Raw genomic sequence first — 20,806 nt, forward strand, 5'->3', positions numbered from 1 at the left:
CTAACGGTTTTACTTCCTTTCCGAAGGAAGGCGTGATCAGAGATTGCGACTTGATATCATTAAAATAACTTGTTAAAGGGAAGTTCTCATTCAAATGGCCAAAAAGTAAGCAAAGTGTTTTGTGGGCCAATGAAAAATCATAGAAGGACGCAGAGTTAAAATTCAAAAAGCTTAGAACTTCTTCTTTATTTCCAAAGCTTTACAAGGAAAAAAAAAACAAAAGTGCACCCGTGGTCACGTTTTGAGTAAGGTAGTGTACGCCTGGAATTGTCAAACTGCGTACAGCGTTGCACCTCAGGATCGATCTGAATCACAACACGATAAATGAGGATTTAAAATGAACTAAATTTGATGGAGGAATGACCTAAGAGCTGAAAAAAAAACTTCAAATTTAACAAAATGGTGCGATCTCAAACTTTTTGGTCGAATTTTCAACTCTTTTTTCCTCTTGAAGGCTTCAGAAAAAATAGTGAATGCAAAGAATTTATAGATTTTATATGTCGTCCCTTCAATGAAAAAGGTTTTATTTCAGGTAGAAGTCGTTAGGTTGAACCGTTTTCAAATGAGATTGTACGCAGTTTTGAAAAATCATGTTTCGACATAAACACGTTTAAAGTTTTGGCACACAGTCACATGGCGGCCAGGACGCCGCTTCGAACAATGACATGTAGAAACTTTTCTTGTGCGCGGATCGAAAAACACTTTCAACAAAATTTAGTAGACACTTGTACCTTTCAAAAAATGCAATAACAAAAAAAAAACATTATTTTGAAAATTTTGAATGAGAACCTCCGCTTAAGGCGCGCGTACGAAAATAACATTTTCAACCGTTGACCTAACCTGAGTTTGTTCCAAATGGCTTCGGGATGTATACGTTTAATAAACAAAGGGCATTTCTAATTTTCACAGTCCAAAAAATAATTTTCCATAGCGGCGCCGGTGGTGTAGTCGTAAGCGTGATTAACTCTCACCCCAGCAGGCCTGGGTTCAATCTCAGTCGGCGCCGCCGGGATGTTCTGAGGCATAGTAAAGCCGTTGGTCCCCGGTTCATGAGCTGATGGGTCGATAGGTAGGGCCTAGGTGTTGGAGCTGCCTCCCCGGCGTCGGTAGCATTGGTGCTCAGCACGGAAAACAAGATCGACGGAAAACAAATCAAAGAGAAAAAAAAAACAATTTTTCATGTGCCTTAAAAAAATATTCTACCCGTTGAAACAACAAATACTCATTACTCACATGAAAACATTGTTGCGTCTATCTGTTAGAATCATTTTAAATATTATCTTATAGAAATTATACATTACGTTCAACGCATCGTCATAGAAATAACCTAGGGAGACCAGCTCTCTCCCGGATCAAGTATCCCCACCCTCCCTTACCGGTTTTATTAAATGAATAGAACTAAGCAGTATTGAGATGAACCAATATTTGTTTTTTGTTTTTTTTTAATTACTTCATTACACACTTTTATATTAAGATTCGGAGCTTTTCAATAATTTGTCGCATTTCTCGGTTCATTCACTGCTCCTCAACACGCAGATTTATGCGAAGTTATGATCAATTTGAGAGCATAATTTGAATTCATGGTGATGACTATATTTGTACCATTTTATAATAGTTATATTCTGTTCTATTACAGGTGGCATGGCTAAGGGTGGACACGCAGACTATTCTGACCATTCAGAGTCATGTCATAACCAAAAACAAGCGGATTGGCATAATCTTCACCGAAAATAAAACGTGGCAACTTCGGATACGAGACATTCGCGAGAGCGATAAGGGCTGGTATATGTGTCAAATCAACACCGATCCGATGAAGAGCCAAATGGGATATTTGGATGTTGTAGGTAGATATTAGCAGTGATTGTGTTTCATTTCATAATATTTTTTTTTAAATTATTGCTACTAGATCAATTTACGTAGTCGAATTCGAATAAAAAATTAAATATCCTCTCCCTCGATCTGTGAAAGAACTTGAAATAGCATTCTTTTGCTCAATTAAAAAGCAATTCATAACAGATTATCTTATAATTACATTCTCCTGCTGTGTCTATTTGATTCACCTCATTTGCTGTTATTTAGATGGATTTTCTCTGACGGAAAGAAAGTTTTCCTTTGAAAAATACCTTGGAGCCTCAAACCACAAATGATTGAAATCTTTTTCGCCATGTCTGGAAATCAAATTGATTTTTTTTTTCTTTTCGTCAAAATGAAATTCAACAACAGAGCAAAACAGGCTGGGAAAAATCATACACACAATCGTAAAAAAAAATGTAACTGTAACGTAGAGAATAGAGAAACCATTTATTTATACGTGAGGCATTACTGCTCGCAGTCACGAGATATTTAAATTGGTCACCTGAATAGAGCCGTCTTTGCGCTAATGCACACGCCGTGGACTAAGCATACAGTCAAATAAATATTTCTTAATACTTCCTTGCCTCGTACCAATACAAGCCACAAGTTATGGGTTTCCATTCATCTAGTTTAGCAATAGCGGTTGCGATTTTTTATCCACGACCCCAGTTGTATATAATCAAGGGGTTGTAACATTTTTCAAGCATAATAAGACTTCAATTGTTTTAATCCTCTCATTAATGTCTAATTTACTGACTTCCTTGCATTAGAGTGGGTTCTTATACCATGGAAGGTTCATTCATCGCGAGTATCAAAATTAAATACAAACTTCGGAGGCCGGGTAAAGTTTATACCACGCAAAGAAAATAAAAGGGAAAATGCGGTAAAATATCAATTAGGAACCAATAAAAATATTTGTTATGAATCCAAATTCAGGAAAAACTTACAACAATACAATTATACTATAAAACAATCTTCATTTCTTTTATAGTATTGTGGTACCGTTACCCGGTGCAAATTGGTGAAAATGTTTTGCGTTTTAATGTCCTGAAAGAACCGTAAAACGGCGTGAATTTGTTTATAGAGGTAAAATGGATCACCACATCGTTCAACTTTCGTTTCTCAACAATCCTTTGTCATGATACTGTTGAAAGATAATTTGTACAGCATTCCATTAAGTAGTTTTAAATAATACTTTAGTAACGTTTTCCCAAACAAACCATGCATTTTGTGGAAGTGATAAAATGTGCAACTTTTAAATTTTCCTAAAAATCCTATCAGAATCAGCATTTGAGTCGCTGAATCTGAATCTGAAATCAAATTTCATCAAGTTGAATTTAAAAGTAAAATCGTTAAAAAAATATTTGCTAGTAAAGGTTTGTGAGGTATTTGTTAGTATTTGTATCATATCGTTCAGAAAATATTAAGGTTTATCAGTAAAAAGTTTTACAGTATTTAAGTATCATTTTATGTTTTTTAATTGTTTGCTTCTTGGTTAGTGGTATCGTCCAAAGCTCTGGCATTGCGAGTAAAACAAGGTGATTAAAAATCATAGCTGAAAAGAACTACTCAAGTTGGAAATAATGGTAATATATTACATTCTTCAGTATTCAAATCATCAGAATTTTACAAAACTTATGAATTATGAACTGTCAATGCTCCTTAAAACTCTTCTAATTCCAAGATCTATTTTTTCTACTTAGTTTGGGATTTTAGATCGCTTAGAATTTTAAAAATCGGTGCTTAATACTTCAATTCAGGATGATTTGTTATAGATTTAATGAATTATTATCAAATGGTGTATCACCATTCCGAAAACCAGAAGTCGACATCATCGATTCAAAAATGATGGCTAACATTGATTTTCAAATTTTTCTTATCAAGCATATATCGTAGATATGCAAGATATACATACATGTGTATTGCGTATCAGACGCATAGGGAATGTAGTCAACACTGTGGGGCTTATTACGGATATCACTTCAAGATGAAAACTTGTCACTTGTCGTCACGGTGAAGTGATTATTCCCATTTCATTTGTACGGTAATCACGGCTCCCATTCCGAATATCACTTCCTTATCACCGTGTAGTGACACACGTAATAAGGCCGGAACAGTAAGTCAATGGGAGTATCTTTATCATAAAAGTGTTAAAATTTCTTGATATTTTCCTAGAAAGTGAAGGTTGTTCAAGCTACAAGCTTCATCACGTGATGTAGCTTGAGACAAATATATTAACTTGTATAAATTAACAAAAATCGATTTAGGCGGAGTCATACTAAATTTTGTTTAAATCAATTTTAACAACAATATGCATATTCAATATGAATTCTATTTACTTATTACTATTGTATAGTAATAATGATTTATAATCATAAGTGATGAAAATGAAATTGTTTGTTTAATTCTACTAATTAATTATTATGTTCATAAAACATACCTGTGGAGAAAGTGATACATACCAGTGATATGTATACCTTTTTTCGTAAGAAGGATAAACATTATTCTTTATTTTGGGAATTATATATTTATAATATTTTATAAAAATATAATATATCTATTAAATATTTCATTCAACTTTGAAATTCACCTTGTACATTTTATTTTGGGTTTTAAAACCCCTATTTATAAACTTCGTACTACTCCGTAGCTTCATGCGTTACCGACTAACACACTTACGAGTGTCAGCCGAAATCATTATTCATACACTCACGGCTGCGATGCAGTAAGGGTGAATTAAACGGATTATTCCCCGCGGAACGATTGAAGATATCGCAAATCCGACAGAGTTTTCATAAAAAAGGTTAAACGATATTGTCATTATTACTACATTATTACGTTACTGATAATGCGTTGGCTCGTGAATCACTTGTCATTTTGTCATTTTGAGATATTTTTTGATTCTTTGGTTAGAGTCAAAGAGTCAGTGTTTCAATTGATGGAATATGATGATGATGATGATGATGATGATGATGATGATGATGATGATTATGATGATCTCACCTCTTACCCCTACAAAGGTTTGAGATGGACGACTTATCTAACTTGCAAACAAAAATGAACTGGTTACAATTTCAGACATAAAGTCCCTCTAGAGTTTAAATTTGCTTCACAGCGATATCAATGTAAAAATCTAGGGCGTCCTCTTCTAAGTTCACCTTTTTGTCCACCTAAAATATATAACAAGCGTTAAGAGTTAATGGTCAATCAACGAAGCATCCTTATACACTAGAAACCCCGAAATTGTTTGATGTTACTATAATTTTCAGTAATGTCAGGAATAGAGGTATGCGCCGTCACGCCACGCTGACGCCTCCGGCACTTTTTGGGCCACGCCGCCGCCGATACAATTTTATTGGCACGCCGATTGTTCAGAAATCGTCATGACGCCAGTCTACGATATCCCACGCCAAAGGTCAATTTTTTATAGTTCATATGGATCTTAGGATGGCGTATTTATTTGTTCATACCAGCCTTGATGTATCATTTTTGACCAAGGAGCTCACTCACACACTTACAACCAACCCAAAACAAACACATGCGGTGTAAGCGACAGCTGTAAAATATGCAATACAGTCGCAAAATTTGCATGTGTTGTTCAAGTTTGTTATGGGCCATACATTTTTAGACCAGGGTACTGTCAAATTTGTGAAATCCCATAGTGGAAACATTTGATGTCAGTCCCGTGCTCTTCGACTCACTGTCCCATGTCAAGGAGAACAGGTTTGGCGATGTGAATTTGTCGTCTCTTTCATCTCCTACTGTTATCATGCAACAGCGAGTGTGACGTCGAACACGTTGTTCCATATCCATTAGACGGCGGGTGAAGTCCTTGACATGGATCACTGCCTATTGCTTTTTTACTTTATAGAAGGTTTGAACTATTTACTCTCATGGCAAAACTTCATAAGCATCTGTCAATATGTGCGTAAAGTATTGCAGACTTTGTCTTATCTCTTCGCTACAGTGATGAATGCTGTAAAAAATGTCATAAATTTCGTGTTTAAACGTTGCCGCAACGGTGCATGGTTGTTGTTCCGGAAAAGGAACCTATTGCCGCGACGACTAACACGCTTGCTTGGATTGGTAATACTGAATATATTTCAAGTAAAAAAGCATGCCATCTGCAACATCACAACATCAACACAGGGAAGACAAGAAGAGCAGTTGTTGGCTGGATAGTACGAAGTTAAACTTATATATTTTACGAATAAAGCGTAATAGGGGATAGGACTACTCCGGCCTAATCGCCCATTCTGGGCCTATCGAGCAGAAAACATCGAATATATCTATGATTACCCCATAAACGAAACAATTATACGTATAATACGATATTTTAGCTCAAAACTTAACAAACCCGCAGTCAGTTAGAACACGTGATATGAATGTTTATACTCATTATTCTCGAAAACTAAAGGAGCGCTTCGATAGAATCCATTTTTTTTCTACCTTCGATAGGGCGAAGTGCAGCACCTTTGAATTTCAATGAGTGAGGCCAAAATTCTTCATCAAATCTAGCAGTACGTATGGAAAGGTGAATACATTTATTCGCTACCCATAGTGGAAACATTCAGCTTAGAAAAAAAAAGAATCCGTTTGAAAAAACGAATTAAGTGCGGAATGCGCCTAATAGGCCAAAACTTAGCTTAAACCCTTTTAGCATTGCACCAGATGACAGACATACCGAATGTTTCCAATTAGTTCAAGGACCTTCCCTCTTTTTTTTATTCCAAATTGTCGAATTCTCGGAGAATCACAACTTAGCCATTTTTAACCAAATGTACTATTTGTACATATTGGAAGTGAACAAATGTTTCAAATTGCATTGATGTTAAAATGCTGTGATTTTAATCGAATTAGACTAATTTGAGTTTGCTCATGTTCTAAGATCTCACAAATTAAAACTAAAAAAAATATGATGATGAGACGTCACGGTTGATACATGTGTTCATGATTATCGATGTCAGAGGATCCTTCATGGATACGCTATATAATTGAAGAAATGTAAACTGTGCGATGTTTATCTTTATATTGACCGTGCATATTCGTTGTTCATGTTGTAAAAAAAAATACTAAAGGGTATACTACTAAAAGAGGTATCGGCGTGACGCCGATGACGCCGACGCCGCCGAGCATAATTACCTCACACGCCCAAGTAGCATTTCTTGTTTTATTGCACTCTATTAGTGGTTTTTGAGATCAATTTTATAAAACCGTCAATAAAATTAATGGCTGCAGCACAACCTTTTGATAACCGCTATAAGATCGTCTTCCAGCTTAGTGGACCACTCTTGATAAGTTTTATAAAGCATGTTTGAGAATCACAATAAAGCTGTCTTAAAACCTTTTGTAAGAAAGCCCCATACTCTACATAAGGTTCTCATTTTGTAGAGTAATATTGTAAGCAAGCAGTTTCATTACGCTTTGATGAAAATCAGTTATAAATCCAATTTAATTTTTATTGCTTCAAAGCAACCGCCATAAATTAGCTTGTTGTTGTTCTGTTCTACTGAAACTTTTTTTTTATATGAAAATCTATAGCGGTAAAAATAGGATTGGGTGTTGGTGTCAAGATCACCATGCAATCAATTTTGTTTCATGGCGACATTAGTGAAAATCTTAAAGGAAATATATGACTTTTTAGAAGTTCCAAAACAAAAGCGCTTGAAATTGAATCGTGTGTATATTTTTTTTTATTGGGTATCAAGCTGGAGCTGCGTGACAGCTTAGTTTTCAAGACTTAACCCATTTGAATAAATTTTGCTTCTATCTTTGACAATACAGCAGAAGGACTAGCCTATGTTGGCCGCTTGAACACTGGATTCCGTGTGTATTGTTTCAAGGTAGTTATTGAAAAAATGCTGTGACGTGTGTGCGTAGATGCATCCGCGTAGTAAACCGATTAAATAAGTAAATACGTTTCGAACGAAATATCTAAATTATGTAAGTTACGAAAACCGCGCGAATTCCGAAAGCCGTGCGAGACAACCGAAGCGAGAAAAAAGGCTTATTATCATTTAAAGAGTGCCACCAAAATACATGTGATAGCCTATGTTGGCAATTTGATTAATTTTGGTTTCCTCCCTAGATATTCTACTTATTTACTACTGAGCTTTGTATCAAATTAGTTAATTTAAAGAACGTATCAATCATTTCAAGATTTCGCGACCGCACCGAACAAATTCTATACTACAGAAGCTCAAAAGTGTTTGACAAGCTCTACCGCTTAACCTGTACCAACACCGCTTAAGGAACGACCTCGAGTCAGTAAAACCGTTTAGAGCTAAACATCTAAATAACGTAAGATACGAAAATCGCGCAAATTATGAACGCCACGTGAAACAACCGCAGGGAAAAAACAGCTTATTATCACTTAAAGAGTGCCACCAAAATAAATGTGATAGCCTATGTTGTCAAGTTGATTAATTTTGGTTTCCTCCCTAAATATTCTACTTATTTTGCTGTTGAGCTTTGTTTCAATTTAGTTATTTTACCGCACGTATCAATCATTTCAAGATTTCGCGACCGCACCGAACATATTCTATACTACAGAAGCTCAAAAAACTTTTGGTGAGCTCTACCGCATTGCGAATCACTTCTGCGTAAGCTCCGTAGACGTAGGCGCGTTAATTGCGACAGCCGCGAAAAGTTAAACATGCATCAATACCACATAAGGAAAGATCGATTTTACGTAGGGTTTAGTTGATAGATTAACATTGACTGTTGTTTACAAATGTAAGTAGTTGAACACTAAGAAATAAGTTAACTCAAATGCTTTAATCGCATATATAAGAGGTTTCGCGTATTGAGCGAATAATAAAGTAATCGAGTACAACAAACTCAGGAGAATACAATACCTCCAAAAGTTTAAAAGCTATGAATTGTCACATACCTCTACTTTTACTTATTTCCTAAACTTCCTCTCCTTGTTAATCTGCTTAATGCTATTGGTCTGCTTGCGTTTTCTTATTAAAGTTTGAGACTTAATAAGAATATTTATTCTACAGCTATAAAGGTTAGTTGCCTCCCTAAGCGGACCCTCCGCATCCTAATTCTTTTGTTAATCTACTTAATGTCATTAGACTCTATGAAGTTTCTTATTTAAGTTCATTTGATGACTTTGATATTTCATTAGTCTAATTTAATAAATTATTAAAAGCTCAAATTCACCTAATCAATCATAACCCATGCTTTATTAAGTACCTGCACTTGTGCTTGTAATCTAAAATTAAACGTGTTTCAAGTACTTTTGATTTTGACCTATACCTATTTTTTAAATCTTAGTTCGACCCATGTAACACCTTCATGGGACTAAAATGCTTCATTTTGAAGTTAGTTTCCTAGCTGATTTTTAAATTATATAGGGTATATACTCCAACTATGCTCAAACGCTTCCACTATGTCGCACCACAAAAACACGTATGGGTATGTCACAATAGAAGTACGCCACAGTGGAAATCCCGAGCCATAGTTCAAACACTTATCCCAAATCAAAATGAAGCTCATATAAGATTAGTTACAATACCATGAACAAAAATGATGTTTAACATTGTTCCCTGAGTAACACTACACCGTTGGGCACTTTCTGAAATATTTCAATAGTATAATTCCCTTGCAAACCCAAATAAATCTATCTGCGTAAAAATAAATAAAATAAGAGTGATTTGCGGCAAAACCCACCAGTATCGCACCCAACGTCAGTGCCTATACGTAAGCGTACTACGACGCGGCTCTCAATCAAAGGAGTAACAAGTGTGATACTATCACTTCTAGACCAGATCTTTGGTTCTCTCATGCAGTGGTTTATCAGAGAGGGGAAGCCTAGTAATCCCCATTGCCTGCCCATGACGCCATTCTATCGCGGCATGAGCCAGCAACGCCGGCCATAAACCTACCGTCTCCAACACTCCACTATAAAGCATGAAACTAAGCGCGCCCACCAACAGCAAGGTGCAAAAACTAGCCAAGAGGATGGACTTTTTTAGAAGTTCCAAAACAATAGCGCTTGAAATGTTATCGTGTATATTGGAATAATATGAACGTTAAATAAATGCGCCTCCAAAATAATTCAAGTTAACAAAAAAGATTGTTTCAGAAATTAAATGAATTTAATGGAATCATCTTAATTTTACAGAAAATAGATCTCAATAAATAAATTCATACCAATGCACACTCGAAATCATTTCGGATCTCTGATTTAGCCATTATTTTATTGAAATTTCTTGGATTTTATTCCAAGGCTAATGGCATTTTAATAATGACAATACAGTCAGGAATCCTTATTGCCGGGGTAACGGGGGCGTGAATAAGGAACCGCGAATAAGGATACCCACAGCTTATGGGATTTTCACTAATAGGGGCTGTGGTGGATTATCTCATTTGTTTCAATATATAGAGCTATACTGTTTTGGACAAAGTTGTTGTACTAGGATAGACCAACAAGCCTGTGTCATTGGATTCAGGTTTAATTGAGAACTACGCCGCTAGAGGCGCTCCACTTTTATGTTACTTATGACGGGCGCTATAATTTATGGATTTTAGGTCCAACATATAATATTCTGTGATCCTGGCCATATAGAAAGTTACTGTCTTCAGCAAAGCTGTTCAAGTGACCAAGTCCTTTCGGATGGTGGCCATATTAGTTCAGAACTCTCTCACTACCCAGCGCTAGTGTGCATGTAAACTTCCTATATAAACTGTATCTCGAGAACCTGGCTATATATTTAGAACGTTGCTGTCTTCAGCAAAGTTGTTCAAGTGACCAAGTCCTTTCGGATGGTGGTCATATTATTTAAGAACTCTCTCACTACGCGGCGCTAGTGTGCACATGAACTTCCTTAATATGTTATGTCTGGAAAGCTTGTCCATATAAGATGTTGCTGTGCAATAAGCGGACACGCAACGGAATAGGGAAGACTTGTAGAGAGGCTGTCAATCGATTTCGAACGCCATTTTAAAATCCTAGATGGCGGTCATCGATTCAAGAAAAACTGTCAAATACCCTACAATATGGGTATTTTCAGAAAGGGAACGACGTGTAGGGGCCAGAAATCAATACCATTTGATCGTTGGTAAAAAATAAATTGAAAGTGTTCAGTATTGCCTTAACCGAGTGTTTAACTGCGATGAAACAAAACTGATTTACAAAAATTACTTCAAAGACCTTATATCTCAGAGCATCTGAAAACAATGCCGGTACCGAAAGGGGAAAAACAAGGGTTCTCAATCATGTTTTTCTCTAAAGCGAAATTTACAGGAAGTAAATCTCCGTGGGCATTATCGTGGCAACAAGAAAGGTTGGATGACCCGAGAATTATTTGAGGACTGGATAAATTGCTGCTTATCATCACAGTTGGAGGAGTTTTGCGCAGCCATGAACATTAGCTTCAAGGTTTGCTGCTCCTTGATAACGCTCCGTTGCATCGGCCTACCATAAGCAATCCCAACATAATGTTTCTATACATGCCACCAAAGATCACGTATTTGATTCAACCCCTTGATCAAGGCGTCATCACAAATTTCAAACTGAAGTTTGTCAAGAGAACCTACAGGTTTATTCTGGAAACAGCTGAGAATGAAGGCCTTTCACTAGCGGATAAACGAAAGTAGTTCAGCATCAAGAATTGTTTCGACTGCTTGGATGTGGTTCTAAAGGGCATAAAACAAAGCACGTTGGTAAACTGCTTGATGAAAATTCTTCCGTCGTATTTCGCGAATTCACAATCAATGAGGACGAAAACGAGGATTTGCCGATCATGTCCAAAATTGAACAAATTCACGAAAAGTTTGGTGCGCCGGGAATAAGAAATACGGTAAAATCAACGATATCATAAGAGATGAACCGGTTACAGCAGATGGAATTGTTAGCTAACTGGACCCATCTACAATGAATATGGATTATATTTTCATCTCATCACGGCAGAAATCAAGTTAAAAATAAATCAACTCTCCGAGTTAATTCAAGATTTGCTAAGGGAAGTCGAAACGTTGCCATATTTCTCAATGATACGTTATACACATTTTACAAACTATACGCAATATGATTGGTAAGCATTATTCAGGAAAATTAATACGAGGCAAGATTTTGAGCTTCAAAATACCCTAAAACATTAATTAGACAAAATTCATCTTCCTAGTGGATTATCGCCAAACGAGGTCTACGTTAACTGTGCTGAACTGATACGAGGCTATCCATAGTCCCTTCGAAAGCCAATTGCCACCATTTTGGATCCCAAAATGGTGCCTCCCATCGATTTTGGGCCTATACAAGTCGTCCCCATTAATAGTTGACGTTAAATCAAAGGTCATCTTTAATTTCAAAATGGCGTCTGGCATCGATATTTGATCTCTACACGTCGTTCCATATCCCAAATAAATACCCATTTTTTGTAATTTGTCAGTTTTTATTGAACATATGTCCGCCAGCTTTGATTCCAAAATGGCGACTTGAATTGATATCCAGCGTCTACACGTCATCCCCTCTCCGAAAATACCCATATTGTAGGGTATTTGACAGTTTTTCTTGAACCGATGGCCGCCATCTTGGATTCCGAAATGACGTCTGGCATCGATTTTCAGCCTCTACACGTCGTTCCCTTTCCAAAAATACCCATATTGACAGTTTTTCTTGAATAAATGACCGCCATCTTGGATTTTAAAATGGCGTCCAAAATCGATTAACAGTCTCTCTACAAGTCTTCCCTATTCCGTTGCGTTTCCTCACATTGCACAGCAACATCTTATATGGACAAGCTTTCCAGACATAACATATTAAGGAAGTTCATGTGCACACTAGCGCCACGTAGTGAGGGAGTTCTTAAATAATGTGACCACCATCCGAAAGACTTGGTCACTTGAACAAATTTGCTGAAGACAGCAACGTTCTATATGGCCAGATTCTCTAGATACAGTTTATATAGGAAGTTCATATGCACACTAGTGCTGCGTAGTGAGAGAGTTCTGAACTAATATGAACACCATACAAAAGGTCATTATCACCTGAACAACTTTGCTGAAGACAGTAACCTTCTATATGGCCAGGATTTTGAGATACAGCTTATATAACAAGCTCATGTACACACTAGCGCTGCGTAGTGAGAGAGTTCTGAACTAATATGGCCACCATCTGAAAGGAATTGCTCACTTGAACAGCTTTGCTGAAGACATTAACTTTCTATATGGCCAGTATCACAGAATATTCTATGTTGGACCTAAGATCCATATATTATAGCGCCCGTCATAAGTAACATAAAAGTGAAGCGCCTCTAGCGGCGTAGTTCTCAATTAAACCTGAATCCAATGACACAGGCTTGTTGGTCTATCCCAGTACAACAACTTTGTCTAAGACAGTATAGCTCTATATATTGAAACAAATGAGATAATCCACCACAGCCCCTATTAGTGAAAATCCCATAAGCTGTGGGTATCCTTATTCGCGGATAGCCCGACAATAAGGATCCGGCAATAAGGGATACCGGCAATAAGGAATCCGGCAATAAGGATTCCTGACTGTATGACGACAGAGGACAGCAGGCAAGAAAAACACAAAGCGCAATTTCTTAAAATGTCTTATGCTTACATTGGATGAAAGCAGAACAAAAAAGCATAATGCATGATTTTATTTCGAGCCTTATTTTCTTTTGACAAGAGCAATTATTTTTTTTTATTTGAGGGCAATTATATATTCCTATTCTACGGGTGCAACCGATGAATTTTACAAACATTTGGAAAAGTTTTGAATGGTACATTAACCTTTATGAAAAGTTATGCGTAATTTAAACCTTTTTTGTCCTAGAACTGTCACCATTCCATGTATTTCGACCAAGATTCGACAGTATCACCCCATGTATATGCGAGCGAGGACGGAAGAATTATAGATATTGCTGACGTTTTTTCTTACGCACACTACGTCGCGTATACGTATACACGAAATGTTTTCATCAGGAAACTTTTTTCACCCGCGGAAAGTTTTCCTGATGAAAACAAATCACTTACACAATCGCTCTTCAGCAATCTCTACTGTCATTTTAGCTTTTGATTCAGTTCCAACCCCAGTTCCAACTATAGATACTATAGATTCCATAGATAAGCGCAGGCACAAAAGTTGTTTTGGCAACCGTGAAAAATAAATGATCTTACTGGCATCCGTGAAAAAAGTTCATGCCATTATAGAGCTCTTCGTTGTGCAGTTTTGTTTTGTTTCGTGCGTAAAAGTTCAAAATGAAGTGCAAAGCAAATCTTTGCAACAATGTATCGAGGAATGGTTTGCTTTATCTTTCCTTCTTCGGTTGTCCGCGAAATAAATCGGAATGTGGAGTGTGGAAAGCGTTTTGTGCTCATAATATTACAATACTTCTCCCTCAAACAACACCATGATGACGTTATACTCGTTTGGCTACACTAACTGACAGTTCGTTTGGCAACATTTTACTTTTCCTCCGCTTATCTATGGAATCTATAGTATCTATAGTTTTGTCAGTGCAAACCTTAACCCGAGCCTCTTCATGAGGCATTTTTGGTGTAGCAATGCATCCATTCGAAGTGAAGATGGTTCAGAATGGTGAGGAGGCACACTCTTTACAGCTTCCTTTGTGATATCCGCAGAATATGCAGCGGCATTTTTTGACGTAGGACTACGTCTTTCATTTCTATATGGGGGTACACTTTGTGAAAACCGAAAATGGAATATGAATCAAAACTATGAAAGATTTTGAACAATAATAACTCAGCTGCCCCTGGACCAATTTCAATAATTTTACCACTTATCGATCAGAAATATTCCTACGTATCTTTAACAACAGTTGATTTTTAACAAGAAGCTATATAAAAAGTGGTAATGTCAAGCGTTGTCCAATGTACACATAAAAAGTGATAATTTTATCACTGTTAAACGTTCTTCCAAAACCCAGTCCTCATATTACAAGGTTACAAGATTACAAGTCTGGAGAGCATTTTGTGTGGTCGTTGGGGGCTTGTGGTTCTGAATATGGACAAACAAGCACAGATACATTCTATTCCAACTCTTTACTGATGTAAGCTTGATGGCCCTGAAAAGGGCCGTTTTATTGAAGAGGACATCCATGGTCACTTACGTTTGGCGTGTTTAGTGTAGTCGACAGCATCATGGACCTCATTTTCCAGGAACACCTTCAGCACATCTCGTAGATAAGACCGAAAATACGTTTGACACCACCACGGCGAGCCAGACGACCGATGGCGGTTATCTCGAAGAACTTTACGATGACACTTGGCGCCTTCTTTACCAGACCTCCTTTGCCACGACCAGTCAATTTTTGCTTGTTAGGTGTGAAGGAGTGGACTAGCCACCACCTTCCTACTGCTGCTATTACTGTTCACCACGCCGTCCGAAGCGTAAATGAGCTAATGCCATACAGGAGCGCTCTTTTATATCTTTTCAGGTTAAAGCAGAATGATGTGCAACCAAATGGTATAAAAGCTACAAAGACTCCTCCCATTATGAGTAGTTTGCTATCAAGTAGCGACACTGGCTCTTTTCCTTTTGCGTACACGGCGAATGAGAACGACCCAAATTTGTGCTTGGTTCACTCATAATCGCCAAAAGGGCAGAAACTCAGCGATGAGTAAATTTGTCTCATGGTTTTCTGTGGAAAACCTAAAAAATCTGCCATAGAATGAGGAAATTGACGATAATTTTATTCAGTCTCGGAGTAGTACCAATAGACTGAGTGAATCCAATCTTTACTTTTCTCAAATTCGGGAATTTTTCCCTGGAAAATCCTGGAAAAACCTGGGCAAACATGAGGCAAATTTACTCATCGCTGAGTTCCTGCACTTTATTTCTTATTTCTGAGATAACTAAACTCAAATTTGGGTCGATCTCATTCGCAGTGATATCACCTTGAAAGATATCGGCGCCGGTGGTTAGCGTGATTACTTCTCACCCCAGCAGACCTGGGTTCAATCTCAGTCGGTGCCACGGGCATGTTCTAAGGCATAACATCTCTGATCACGCCTTCCTTCGGGAAGTAAAGCCGTTGGTCCCCTGTTCATGAGTTGATGGGTCGATATGTAGGGTCCAGGTGTGGGAGCTGCCTCCCTGGCGTCAGTAGCATTGGAGCTCAGTACGGAAAACAAATCTCGCGTCACTTTTCAATAGGTCCTATCTACATTGATCGATTCTCTTCATCGACACTCTCTTTCGTAAATAACTCGGCTTCACAAATGTTTCCTGCCGTCTTCGTCGAATTAGATGCTAGATTGTTGCTTCTTCCATCGAAAATATCCGGCCGTGGCGATTCAAAGTTGATCAAGGTTGATCAAAATAATTTGTACCCTTGCTTCCAGTTTGATTACATGAGCATTTTGTGTGGTCGTTGGATCTGAATATGGACAAACATGCAGATGAATTCTATTCCTACTCTTTACTGTAATAAGCTTGGTGTCCCTGAAAAGAGCCGTTTTGTTGCCAAAGTTGGTGATGATTTAACCTCCGAAACCAAACAGAGTGCGTCTCTGTCACTTCAAAACGTAGATGACATCCATGGCCGCTTACGCTTGGCGTGTTTAGTGTAGGTGACAGCATCACAGATCTCATTTTTCAGGAACACCTTCAGCACACCTCGTAAATCAGACTGGAGATACGTCAGACACCGCCACGACGAGCCAGACGACGGATGGTAGTTATCTCCAAGAATTTGCGTTTGGTTCTGAATATGGCGATGAGTGTGCAAAATATTACGCAATTCCATCCTCCCTATTCGCACGCGCCCGAGGATCGGAGGCGAATGCCACTTCGACTTGTTTCGTCTACTTACTACTCTCTGACGACTGTGCTGGGGAAGCAGCATATGCATGTTGGTAATTGGTGGATTTGTTAGTTTATTCGACGCTTTTGGACAATGCTGGACATTTACCAGTTTTTCAATGTTTTTTGTCAACATTCGGAAGCATTGTTATCGATGCGTAGCCATATTTCTGATCGATTGGTGGTAAAATTATTGAAATTGGACCAGGGCAACTGAGTTATTAACGTTCAAAATCTTTCTTAATTTGTTACATGTTCCATTTTCGGTTTTCACAAAGTGTACCCCCATATAGAAATCAAAGACGGAGTCCTACGTCAAAATAAAAAAATACTACAAATTTGGTACGCCCACAAATCAAAAACGGAAAGAGTTAAGATAATAGATGATCGATCAATTAAAAGAACTAAATTTTCTTCACATTTGTTCCGTGCCGTAGCGGTCCTACACAGATAAAAATTCTGAATTTTAATTGTGATGTAAACATTCATTCACGTAAACTTGTATTTCATTTCACGTAACCGAGCAACTTGTAAACAATGTTGTTTACAACAATGGGCTTTTGTATACAATAGTTGCTTCATTGCACGAAATGTGTCAGAACTTTACATGATATATAATGTAAACGTATATGATATCTGACGCTCCATTTATGTGCATCATAATGAACAGACATTTACACTACTTTTTCGAACTGTGTACGTCAAGCTGTTCGTGCCCCTAGGCACAGACCCTTCTACTATTTTTCTTAGTTGGAGTTATTCACGAAGGTTTGCGGCTGGCTGTAGCAAATAAACGGGCTCATGCTAGCAATTTTGTTGATTTTCATTGCGCTCCGCTTGGAAGTACCGGAAAGTTTTGATTCTGTTCTATGTTGTAAAAATAAACCGCCCATTTACACTTCTGACAAGTTGCAACTGAATGCTTATAATTGTTTAAAAATAACTGTTTCATGGCCAACTAGTTTTATTACGCTTACTTATATAGCAATATAAGGATTTATTTTTGGATTTTATAAGGGCAATTCATATTGTTTTATTTTTTATACTTCGAGGCAATCATAAAACCTTTCATAAGCGAAAATAGTGGTTTTTTTATAAGCTTTATAGGGTTTTTGTACACAGCTAAAAAAAGTATTGTAAATTTCCGTTTCTATGATGCACATAAATGGAGCGTCTTATATCATACAAGTTTACATTATAGATCGTGTAAATTTATGAGACATGTCATGCAATATTCCATATATTGTATGCAACTGTCCACTTTTGTTTGCAACATTTCTAGCAAGCTGCTAGTTTACGTGAAAAGTAAGTTTACATGTATGAATGTTTGCATGCATGGATGTCTACATCGCCAGTAAAATTCAGAATTTTTGGTATGTATGGTATTAAACCGTCATAAAGCTGGTATAAAACCGTCATAAAGCTGTAGGTAATGGTTGCAGCTGCAATAAAACCTTTATAAATTTTGGATATAGCCAAGCATCTCTAAATTTGTTACTTGGGCCTCTTGTCAGGGATGCTTACGAATTTAGACAACTTACTACCATAGAGGTAACTCTAAGACTAGAAGGTCCCGAAATAATGTGCTCAACTTTTTGGCTCAGCTCTGGTACTCTCGTCGGTCCCAAGCTAATCGATTCACCCCTCGAAACATAGGAAAAACCAATAACCCCTCATTTTATCTGTCAAACTTTCATAGCGAATCAAAACAAACATTACGTAGTACTAGAATTTCGACTAGAATAGGGTACGTAATCGATTTGCTTGGGACCAATAGGCTAGTCAAGTAGTGAGCCAATTTAAAATCGTTAGTTTCGTATTGATTGTTGTTATTACCACCGACAAGCCGACATGAATGACCATAGCAAAAACAATAAAATTTCTGAACAAAGCACACTACTGACATCTGGCGCCGTGTTCCCGGGAAATATTTAGGTAAGCCATTAACCCGCATGCAAAAGTTATGAATTGGTTCGTTTCTGATCTATTTTGGACAAATTATTTTATCTTAATAAAAAAATCCTATTGATTCGACAGTTCGGATCACTGCACATTTTAATGGGCCGTTTACGATTTTCAGGCGTAAATCAGAATTAAGTGTCATGTCGGTTTGTCGGTGTTACTACTAGCTCAAGACATCTTCCAAATAAGCATACTTTTTTTTATCAAATGTTAAATTCAGTCCACTATATCTGTAATACACGCGCGAGGCTCAATCCTTTGTAGACTTCTCTGAATAGTCTGAGATTTTCACATCCGGTTGTATTGGTGCGATATGTGAGAGCGTGTTACGGGAAATCCCAGAAAAATACATAACAAATCACCGTCAAACTCATTTAGACAGATATAATTTCATATTTTTTTAGGTTAGCCAGAGGAAAATAATAAACAACTTTACACGGAGATGCACCCGCTAGTGTGCGTGCGTTAAACATCACTAATAGAATATAGACATTTTAGACTGAATAGTAGTAATACTACTGATTTTTACTCCATATGCTTACAAAAAATCAAACTTTACCCAGTCAATATTTTCTAAGAAACTTCTTCTAAAGGCTTATAACTTTAAAGAAAACGAGCTTTTTTTATTATTGATTAACATATATTTTATTAGAATTTTTCAAATAATTTCGGTTTATTATGTTTTTAAAAATAGTCCACTTTTATCTCATTTTCTCATCAATATAGTAAACTTTAGAACGTCCACAAGATGAATGTTTTGTTAGATTTTCAAAACTTTTGTGTGTATAATAATACATTAAGTTGTATACTTCATGTTAGCAGACTAAAAATTAAATAATTTTACTAAAAAATTGTTAAATACCTACAAAATGGGTATTTTGGAATCGGAGAGACGTGTAGGGAACGTAAATTGACGTATGGCGCCATTTTTAAATCCAAGATGGCAGCTTCCGGTTTCAGAAAAACGGGGAATTCTGTCACATACCCCACAATATGGGTATTTTTGGAATCGGAATAACTTGTAGGGACTGCAAATCGATGACTGAAGCCATTTTGAAATCCAAGATGGTGGCTTCCGGTTACAGCAATGCTTGGAAATTATGTCAAATTCCCCACAATATGGATATTTTGGACTATCTCAAAGTAGCTGATGATGTGTTCGATCCTTGTAACTATCGTCCTCTATCCAAACTGTCTATAGTCAATAACATTTTCAAAAAACTGTCACGATAACATGCACAGCTAGTTCATTTGAATTCATGACATGGTTCCCGTCAACGTGATCGATAAAATCACATTTTCATGAAATAAATCCCAAATCCATGTATTTATTTCCCGCCTGTTCAGCGTGACCAACTTTTGAGCGAAGTTTTTGGGATTAATTAGTACTACAATTTGTTCAATAAAATAGTTCATGTTTTGGCCGCAAACATGACGCAGCGATAAAAACTTTTTTTATTTCGGAAGATAGAGGTTTGCTGTCTTGGGCAAAGTGGTAGAACGTAGAATTTAATGAAAAGTTGCCCAAGACATACAGCCTCAAACAATATTTCATGTTTTTAGTATTATATTTAGAACAATCGTTTAAAAAATACTTTCATCACTTTCCATGATTAGTACTGATCAAAGCTACTGTTTTAAGAGTTTAAAAAAAATGTGAGTTTCTTAGTTTAGTTTCTCAAAAATCTTTGAAATTTTTCCCAATCTAAATCACAAGATTGATCAAAATTGAACTATTTTTGAATTCTTGACAAATATATGAATGATTTAAATATGATAGACCCATTTTCCATCTATTTTTTATACACACATTTTAAAGACCTCCTACGAATTATGATCATTACCAAATTCATTCAAAGTATTCTTTTGAACGATTTCATAAAACTTCGCATACCTCAATTGGTTAAAGATGTACAGCTTGTATGTCTTGGACAATTTTTCATAAAATTCTACGTTCTACAACTTTGCCTAACACAGCAAACCTTACTTACCTTACCAATCAGGCAAAGGCCTTGTTGTCCTCTGCTGTCCGAAGAAGTCGTCTCCACTCTACGCGATCCATGGCCACAGATCGCCAGCCTCGTAGTCTGCGAAGGGTCCGCAAGTCACCTTCTACTTGGTCGATCCACCTTGCCTGCTGCGCGCCTCTTCTTCTTGTTCCTGTTGGGTCGCTTTCTAGAACCATTTTCACTGGGTCGTCGTGCG

General features: G+C 37.1%; 1 protein-coding gene across 1 annotated transcript in view; it reads left to right on the forward strand.

The window, feature by feature from the left end:
- DIP-eta (Dpr-interacting protein eta) overlaps positions 1-20,806 on the forward strand; it is a 127,429-nt gene that overhangs the window by 39,174 nt on the left and 67,449 nt on the right. The window contains exon 4 of the mRNA XM_065222574.1: positions 1,637-1,844. Within this exon, the coding sequence (XP_065078646.1) occupies positions 1,637-1,844 (208 nt within the window). The remainder of the gene's footprint in view (positions 1-1,636; positions 1,845-20,806) is intronic.

Source organism: Ochlerotatus camptorhynchus, unplaced genomic scaffold (assembly GCF_037179485.1).
Source record: "Ochlerotatus camptorhynchus isolate MF236.1 unplaced genomic scaffold, CSIRO-AGI_Acam_v1.1 ptg000176l, whole genome shotgun sequence".
NCBI lineage: Eukaryota > Metazoa > Arthropoda > Insecta > Diptera > Culicidae > Ochlerotatus > Ochlerotatus camptorhynchus.